This window comes from Rhinichthys klamathensis, unplaced genomic scaffold (genome assembly GCF_029890125.1).
Source record: "Rhinichthys klamathensis goyatoka isolate OS25496 unplaced genomic scaffold, OSU_Roscu_1.1 h1tg000114l_1, whole genome shotgun sequence".
Taxonomy (NCBI): domain Eukaryota; kingdom Metazoa; phylum Chordata; class Actinopteri; order Cypriniformes; family Leuciscidae; genus Rhinichthys; species Rhinichthys klamathensis.
Window position 1 is genome coordinate 1,274,734 of NW_026606651.1, and position 10,206 is coordinate 1,284,939.

Genomic DNA, 10,206 nt, shown 5'->3' on the forward strand with positions numbered 1-10,206 from the left:
TGAATTCTTTCAATAAAATAATAAACGTTATCATAATCAATATTTAACCCATAGGGATTTAACCACAGAAAAAAAGGACAATGCTACCATTTCAGGGTAGAGAGAGAGAGAGAGAGAGAGAGAGAGAGAGAGAGAGAGAGAGAGAGAGAGAGAGAGAGAGAGAAGAGAGAGAGAGAGAGAGAGAGAGAGAGAGAGAGAGAGAGAGAGAGAGAGAGAGAGAGAGAGAGAGAGAGAGAGAGAGAGAGAGAGAGTGAGAGAGAAATGTAGTACAGAAAGGGTATCACCATACAGCATCAGTTCAGCGGTGAATGGTGACGATTAAGACATTCATTTTGCAGGAACAAGTAAGGAATTTTATAAAAATGGGTTGTTTAGAATTCTTTAAAGACTTTTTCCTGGGTTTTTGGGACTATGAGACTCCACAAGTTATGGTGGTGAAGGACAGAAAACTAGGGGTCATATACAGAGCTGTGCAGTTCCTGGTGATCACATATTTCATTTGGTAAGAATCTACTTTCCTCTGTCTCTGTTTTTTAACTAAAAAATTACCTTTAGTCAATCAACAAAACTGATACTTTTAATTGGTCATAAATTATCTTTATTATATTTGCCTCTGAGGGTAGAAAACTGCAGAACAACAACACGGAAACTCAAAATAGAGTACGATAATTTCAATGTCTCTTGAGTTAGTACTATAAACCTTTGCCTACAGAAGACTGGAGTAGTTTTTTTTCTGCATCTTGAAGAAGACAAAATATATGCAGTAGAAATGCAACAAAAATGTCAATAGCAATAAATAAGTGATATAGCGATTAATGCATCCTTATATAAATATCATGAAACGTCAAATCTAATTATGTTGTCCTGCTTAGTTGTTCTTATGGTTATTCATATCTGATTTACAGATGTTTTACAGAATAATACATTCTGTGAGTTTATAGTTTTGGTTTTTGCATTTTCATTTATATCTTTGAATACGTTTAATCGTCTAATGTTGATCTTATAGTTAATGCAGCATTTATTCTGTTATACCCATGAAGGTGTTTTGTTTTTAAAGTCTGCAAATAATTTCTGTTATGTTTTATATGTGCAGGTATGTATTTATCAGTCAGAAAGCATATCAGGAGACTGAGACGCGTCCAGAGAGCTCGGTGTACACCGAGATGAGAGGTGTGGCCATGCTGGGAGACTTCGTTCAGGACACCACAGAATATGTCAGACCATCTGAGGTGAGGGACCAAAAAAATGAATAAACTGTACATAAATTCATAACATTACATCATCTGTTTTTTTTACTTGAAGAAAGTTTCCAGGGCAGACCAGTTATCCTTAATTACTTCAGATACTGTAAAGTGAATAAATCATATTTTCCCTGCTAGATCATAATATATATATTCTTACTTGGTCAGCATTATAGTAATTGGTTGTAAATTGATTAGAAAGAAGAAACTGATCTCTTTATGCACAGGGTGGTGATGTCATTAGTACAATTCTTAGAAGAGAAGTAACGCATGATCAGACGCAGGGCGCATGTGCCGAGGTGAGAGCAAAAACTAAACAACAATATAAATACAAAGTATTCATGTTTTGGTTGGAATGGTTGGTCTGAGTCAAACAGCAATTTTTTTCTTCTGTGCTTTTTCAGCATTACAGTGTTGCCAATGCAAACTGCACAAAAGATTCTGACTGCGCTCAAGGGGAAATTGATTTTGATGGTCATGGTGAGGTTTACATTCATAATACATACATACATAATTCATACATACATAAACATGCATACAGTGGGGTCCAAAAAGCTGAGATCACTAGTTTAAAGTCACCATGAAATCAAAATGGATTTTTTAATGGAATTTATTATAAATAATTTATCTGTGCACATCATTGTTATTTTTATTTCCACGTAATCTTTAAGCAGAATAACTTTCCTCGTGCAGCGACTTCTCTTCTCTGATGACGTGTTTACTGGCGAGAGGGCGGGGCAACCTGTCACTCACATGAAATCCACCAATAGCAAACCACAACTATCCAAATAATTCCTGATGGACAAAATCAAGTCCCGCCCTAATTTTTTTCTTGTTTGAGAAACTGTTACACTTGTTGCAATCTTCACAATAGGGAAGAAAAGACAATCGCAACTTCCGTTTCATGCTGACTTTAATATTAAACTTCTTCTGATTTGATGCAATTTCTCAATACAAAAAAAATTCAACATTGAAAAAAGAAAATGTATATGACTGTCAGAATTTGCTATAATTACTGCAGCGCAAATGATTATTTGTGTATTTAAATCCAAATCGAAATAAATAAACTTAAAACATTGATAATTAATTAATTAAAAAAGGGTTTCAGTTGATGGCCTGCCCCACTGTATAAATATGAATACCAAAATCACTTCGGCAAGTCTCAGAATAGTTTGAATATGACTTATATCAACATGTGAACTTGTTTTTGATTAGGTCAAAGAACAGGACGGTGTATACCGTACTACAACTACACATTCAAGACCTGTGAGATCAAAACCTGGTGTCCCATTGAGGAATATGCTGTTGTCAGGTATTGCGCTTTAATTCATTTATAAGTCAAAAATCAAGCAGAGAAATGCACTAAAATGTTTTTCCTGTCTCCACAGGGAACCAGCTTTGGAAAAAGCCATTAATTTCACAGTGTTTATAAAGAATGCCATCCATTTCCCAAAGTTTAAAGTTCTGAGGTAAGGTTATGAGTTTCAGAATATCTCATAAATCAGAGGATGTTTATCCAAAGCCACCATGCTTTTTAACATTTTTCCAAAATGTGAATGTGAATTTTGTGTGATTTAAAAAAGGCATATAGAGTGGCGTATTTTTTAGGCCAACTCGTAAATTAGCATCACACAGGTTCCCTCTACAAAAACCCAATAGGATTTTTCCATTGGCTTTTGGATTATTGTAGGGAATAAGCTCTGTGACCAGCAAAAGTGAATGTTTCTTACACATTCTGTGAACAAATGAACACAACTTCTATGAATTTTGAAGTCTAAAAACAATTTCCAGGAGTAAAAAGCTAAACGTAGCCTATAGAACGACACCATTATCACATGACTACCATGGAGTCTTGGGGATGTGCTGGAGGAGACTTTACAGAGTGCTGGACTCTTGCATTGACTACTTGATCTTAAAAATCTTTTGATCTAATGTGAAATTGCCTATGGTTTACAGGGGCAATATCAAACCAAACAAGCCAAAGAAGTTGCTCCGGTGTCATTATCACCCAGAGACCAACCCTTATTGTCCAGTGTTCAGCTTGGGCTTCATCGCAGCGCAAGCTAGAGAGAAATTCAGTGAACTTTGCAGAACGGTATGTATACGGTCTGTTGTCAAACAGGATACCAATAGATTTTCTGCATTTTTACGCAACAGTAACCTATATGTAAGTTTAATGTATGTGTTAATGTGTCTAGGGCGGAATAATTGGCGTGTTAATTAACTGGAAGTGTGATTTTGATGTGGATCCCTCAAAGTGCATTCCAACATATTCATTCAGAAGTCTGGACATGAGAAAAAACCTGCCCAGCTCAGGATACTACGACAGGTACGGCTACTATTAACTGGTGGAACAATTAACAGGAACTTCCGTAATTGATTGTCATTTAAAATGATGATCAGTTGATCATTAACATTACAAGATGCATATGCAGGACTCCCAATACCATGGACGTGTGGTTTAACACATTTTAAAGTAAAGTTCTCTTTTCTGGGAACCTTCATCCATCAAAAATCATCTTACATAATTTTTAGCATGCTGTATTTTAAGATTAATAAACAGTGTAGGTATGTAATCTGGATTACTTAATCAGATTCTAAAAATTAAGTACTTAATTCTCATAATTAGACTAGAGTTACATTTTTGTTGATTACAAATCTTTTTTTTTTTGTCTTTCCGGTTTATCACTTATATATGTTCGTGAAGGCTTCTTGATTTGTGGAATTGCACACACAGACCAGCCACTAGTCAAGTGACTATAATAACATGGAAAACTGAGAGGCAACAGCACTTGACCACTGAATTTACAGAAATCATTTCACTTTTAAAGAGTGTTTTCTCTATATTGCATATCTAATCAACTCCTGATAAACACATTTAAATTACTATTCGAATTATCCCTCAGTGAGTCATTTAATCATTTATTATTACTATGCATTTGGAAGGCTTTCAGACACATTAATCATATTTACGTGTAATGCTGTAATTCCCACACTTTTTAGTCAGCTGAACCCCTTTTGACCTAATATAATTAATAACTAAGAAAATAATTTAACAAAACATTAACATACGGTTCTCTGATGTCGATTAATGGTCACATGCCGGTAAACAACTCAAATATTTGATCTTTTTAGGATGTACTGATTTGTTGACATTTTTTAATTTGACATTTTTGTGATTTGATTATTTATTAGCTTTACATGAACTCATTAACCCCCTGCAGATCCTTCAGTTAGGAAAACAAAACCGTAATGCCCTTTATTGTGGAATATTTTCTTTCTCTTTTTTGTATTGTACGTCAATATGGTATACTATCAATAAGATTGTCAGAGCAATATGATAAACGAGTTAGGTCCAAAGTAATCAAAGAAGTAGTCAGAATACATTACCTAAAATGTGTTATGTAACATTATGTTACTAACTACAATTTTCATCATGATCATGTCATTTGCAAACTGTAACATTTGTAATCTATAGTTTGGGCACATATTTGTATCATCATTATTCTATAATAATAATAATTCCGTATCTCAAAATCATTTTTTTACTTTTCAGATTTGCAAAATATTACTATAAGGATGGTGTGGAGTACAGAACACTCATTAAAGCCTATGGGATTCGCCTGGATGTCATTGTCCATGGACATGTGAGACCGTACAGGAAGTACATTAGTGCCTGTCTGACATGCTGACTGCACATACGCCTAATATTGAAACATGCATTTCCTTTCAGGCAGGAAGATTCAGTCTGATTCCAACTATCATCAACACAGTCACGGCCATGACGTCAGTGGGAATTGTAAGTTTTTGCTGAATGCATATTAAAAACATGGTTATGTGGGGTTAAAATGTGTGAGATAATGACAGTGATGGCAGACATAAACACTTCGCAAATTGCATTATGGGAATGATTCTCAGGTTTCGCTCAAAGCGCTTGATCTGGCGTAACCCTGATGGAAAAAGGAAAGTGGCATTTATGGACATACACAGCTTTTCCTCATGCTTGATCTTAGGAAATGTCTAATTTTCTCTCGTCTAGTGCTCAATCATCTGTGACTGGATCATGCTGACGTTTATCGATAAGAATGAAGTCTTCAGTGATAAGAAGTTTGATGATGTAAGTCAAGCAGGGTGGAGAAATTGAACTGACACACTGAAAAAAAAAATTTGGTGTAGGATCGATTTACTTTGAAATTCACTCAGAAAAAGCTAGTAAATTAAAAAAATTATTACAAAGAGTAGCTCATTGAGTTAAACGTGAATTTATGAAGCAGAACATTTTCATAGTATTCTTCACTTGTAAAGCATATTCCAATAATCTTTTATTTCCAACTGGTGTGTGTGGTTAGAATGTTATGGAAGCTTGTTTCCACCACGGAATAAAAAGTGTAAAAGATAATTGGGACTTTTTATCTCACAGGTCTGACTTTTTTTCTTACAATTGAGATATAAAATCAGAATTGCGTGACAAAGTCAGAATTGCAAGACAAAGTCAGAATTGCAAGATATAAAGTTAGAATTGCAAGACTGTGGGTCCTATTTTAACGATCTAAGCGCATGGTCTAAAGCGCACGGCGCAAGTTGCACTTAGGTCTGAATCCACTTTTGCTAGTTTAATGGTAAAATGGGTCTAATATGGGGTTTTCCATATTCTCTTAGTGACTAATGGGTGTGTTTTGGGCGTAACGTGCAATAAACCAATCAGAGTCTCATCTCCCATTCCCTTTAAAAGCCAGTTGCGCTCGCGTCATGGCGGATTCACTATTTACATGGCGGAATTTGATAGTGGAAAGACTGAACGCTTCTCCAGAGAGGAAACGGATCTGCTCGTGCGCGAGGTTAAAACGCGCAAGCAGACCATCTACGGGACATCTTTATGTACACAATAATAATCTTTTACATTGTAATCCTTTTATTTTTAATATTTGGCATGTTTGTGTGTTGCTGCGCGTCCCTGTGTGTGTAACGCTATGCGCGTTGTGGACCCGCCTATAGGCGCACATTACTAAGGCGCTCTTTAAATAACAAAAAAATACTGCTCCATTGACTTTAGACCAGGTTTCAGTTGGTCAAAAGCACAGTCTATTTTTCAGTTGCCTCAAAATAGCAACGTGTCATCAATGCGCCCGAACACACCTCGTTTTCAGACCAGTAGCCCATGGGCGCAAATACATTTGCTATTTCAACAACATGGCGTAGGACGTGAAAATGATAACTGCGTCAGGCTGAAACTAGCAAAAAACACTTGGATCGCGCCTGGCGCTGCGTTGCGCCGGATGTTAGATAAGGCCCATAAAGTCAGAATTGCATGATATTAAGTCACAATTGCGAGAAATAAAGTCAGATTTGCAAAATATAAACTCGCAATTCTGACCTTTTTCTCGCAATTCTGACTTTTCTTCTCACAATTGTGAGTTAAGTCAGAAATGTGAGATAGTAAGTCAGGATTGCAAGATATAAACTCGCAATTGTGAGAGCAAAAAATCAGGATTGCGAGTTTATATTTTGCAAGTCTGAATTTATAACTCGCAATTCAGATTTTTTGTCTTGCAATTGCGAGTTTATATCTTGCAATTCTGACTTTATTTCTCGATTCTGACTTTATAACGCACATATTTGCTAGTTTATATGTAAAAAGTTGCAAATACCTTTTTTTTTTTCAGTGGCGAAAACAAGCTTCCATAATATTTCTAATGACTAATATCAAATATTCAAAAGAGTTTGGCAAATCAGACTATAAATGTATCAGCAGTATTTTTATTATGTTATATTATATTTATGTTCTCTAATTATCATCTGTTCGCCTCCATGCCATTCCAAACCATTGACTTTCTTTCTTCCATGGAGCACAAAACGGGAAAGAAAGTCATCCAGTTTGGAACATGATGGTTGATTATTTTCTTTTTCTTGAACAGGCTAATCAAAAGCTGTTTCTATTTTGTTTAACCAGGTCTCCAAGCAACCCAGTCAGCCAATGACAACAGACCTCACGCTTACAAGCTATGGCTCCACCCACTCTGACCTCTCAGATGGTGTGCCACTGTAACATCCTGCCACCACCAAAACCACTCGTCACGGCACGCCATGCCTAATATAGAGTATAGTGCAATATTGTTACCTAAAGGATTGGATATTTTCCTGTCTGAGGAAAAGAAGTGTGGAATACAGCACAAAATGCCATATCTGAATATAGAAAAGCTTCAAAAAACACGTAAAAACACATATGTTGTTTCGCTTCAATAAATATTAAACACTGATCAACAATTGACTTGCTTTTTTAATTCATCTACACAACAGGTTTGCATGTATCTTCCTTGTTTGAACAGTCATGGAACATGAAATGTTTTACTTCTGGAAAGTGACATTATTTCAATGAAAAGGAATATTCATTAAGTAAAAACTCTTTGAATATTGTGTCTCATACAAACGTGTCACATGATTTGATTTCCAGGACCTAAAGCAGAACTTGATTTTGATCTGTTAAAATATTGACAAAATATTTTTCTTTGGAATAGCGTGTTCAGACAAATCCCACGAAATGAACATGACGGATTTTGATTTCAAGTTGACTTTAAAGTTTAACACTGAACTTACCCGGTGATTAAAAAAAAAAAAAAAAACCCGGCTTTTTGGACAAGAATTTTTTTTTAGGAATGGACTTGATTTTATCCCTCTGGAATTGATTGGATCATTGTGGTCGTTTGCTATTGGTGGATCTCATGTGAGTGACAGGTTGTCCCGCCCTCACACCAGTAAACGCATCATCAGAGAAGAGAAGAGTTTAAAAAAAAATAATGATGTGCACAGATAAATCATTTATATTAAATATGGCAATACTCTCTCTCTCTCTCTCTCTCTATATATAAAAAACAGGAATTGTCAATTTTGATTTCATGGTGACTTTATGTACTGGAAAAGATCAATCTGTTCCCAATAAGCACCTCCTTTCCGGGAGCCTACATGCATCAAAAATCATCTTGCATAAGGAAAGATGAGATGGTTTCTCCGAAGAGAAGCACTCGCACTGCTAACCTGATAACAACTCCTCTTGAGATATTGGTTACAGTAATGAAATTTAGGGGAAGAGAAATTGCGTCTGCCCAGATCTCTAAATGTGATTAATAGAAACCTATCGATTTATAGCAGCTCACACATTTGAGGTTTATGGATCAGTCTTTTAAGTAATGACCAAGGGTGCATATAAAACCTCATCTCCAGACAGGACAGGAGACTGAAACCAGATGCTAAAGAGGATGGACAGACTAATGAACTTAGCAGGACTATGTAACCGTTTGTCTACAGCATTCTTATATAGACTATTTACAACACTTATTTTAGTTTATTAAAATTTAGAAGACAAGTAAATAATCTCATTCAAATTGCTAAATTTTTACCCAAATTGTTGTGTTGGCTACATTTGTCAAACCTCAACCATTCTATAAAAAAAAAAAAAAAAGATTTACAACCATTTTTTATGTATTTGAAGCATCTTATGCTCACCAAGTCTCCGTTTATTTGATTTAAATACAGTAAAAATTATTATTGTGAAATATTATTACAATTTAAAATAACTTTTTGTATTTTTATATACTTTAATTTAAAATGTAAAAGCTGTATTTTCAGCATCATTACTCCAGTCTTCAGTGTCACATGATCCTTCAGAAATCATTCTAATATGATGATTTGCTGCTCAAGAAACATTTAGTATTACTGTTAATGTTGATAGCAGTTTGTGTAACAAAATTATGATTTTTTTTTTACAGAATTATTTGTTGAATTTAAAGTTCAAAAGTGCAGCATTTTTTGTAACAATGTAAAAACTTTTGATCAATTTAATGCATCTTTGCTGAATAAAAGTATTTCTTTACAATAAGGCCTCATTAGTTAACATTAACAATGACCAATGCATTTGTTACAGTATTTATTAATCTTTGTAAATGTTAGTTAATAAACCACTGTTCATTTCTATAGTTCATGTTAGCTCAGGTCCATTAAATAATATTCTCAGATACAATGCTTGATTTCATCAATGCATTAGTAAATGTTGAAGTTTATTTATAAAGTGCCTTTCCCAAGCTCAAGGTTACTGTACAAGAAGATAGCAAAAACAGATTAATAGATGCTTTAGAAATACTCTCTATCGTTAGTTCATGTTAACTAATGTTAAGAAATGGAACCTTATTGTAAAGTGTAAATAAATAAATATATTTACTGATCATAACTTTTTGACAGGTAAAGTTTGTCAACAACTCCAAACCAACATTAGTGATCCCTTACTGTATTACTAAATCTGCAATCCTATCACCCAATTATTCAGCACTTTTAATTACTTTTCTTTCTGTCTTTAATATTTATTACTATTATAACAAAAGAAAATCAGAGCATTTAGACATGCTCCAAATGTACAAGGTCATACCAGGACATGCTCCAGGGTCACAAAAAAATTTAAAACTTGTAAAATAACAAATGTAAAACAAAACAAACAGTATGAAATAACAAATGAAATATGATTAGATAATTCATTTTTTAACAAGCATGTTCTGAATGTGAAGCACCTACTTTGACTGAGTGTTTGCTGGAAAAGAAAAATATTTTAAAGCGTTTCAGAAATGCTTTTTGCTCTTACAGTTCAGTAAGTGGCGAGTGCAGCAATGCCAATTCGCAATGGTTGGATTTCAAATTGCACAGCATGTCATATATCTCCATGATGTCCAGGTCTTTGCCTCAGAGATAAGAAATCGAATTATAATGTGGTAATGTAAAGTGGGAAGGCAGAGCTAGGGAGCCAGGCAGTGACGTGGACGTCTCATTAAGTTAAACTGGCTATTGCAAACCTCAAATAGCCCTATATGTGGTTACAAAAACTAAAAGCCATATTCTTTACAGAATTAAACTCATAAACGTCAAAAAGAGGTGATATCCAAATGGACTATTACCACAGGGACGTATTAGTTGCATGCCACTG

The 10,206-nt window shown here is 34.8% G+C and overlaps 1 protein-coding gene across 1 annotated transcript; it reads left to right on the forward strand.

Annotated features, from left to right (window-relative positions):
* The first annotated feature begins 258 nt into the window (after positions 1-258).
* Positions 259-7,498, forward strand: p2rx2 (purinergic receptor P2X, ligand-gated ion channel, 2). Its single transcript, XM_056254740.1, has 12 exons — positions 259-502; positions 1,094-1,229; positions 1,469-1,540; positions 1,646-1,721; positions 2,457-2,553; positions 2,630-2,710; positions 3,198-3,336; positions 3,440-3,570; positions 4,798-4,888; positions 4,975-5,040; positions 5,281-5,358; positions 7,192-7,498. The coding sequence occupies exons 1-12, from the start codon at positions 309-311 to the stop codon at positions 7,285-7,287; spliced, it is 1,257 nt and encodes a 418-aa protein (XP_056110715.1). The 5' UTR covers positions 259-308; the 3' UTR covers positions 7,288-7,498.
* Positions 7,499-10,206: the final 2,708 nt, after the last annotated feature.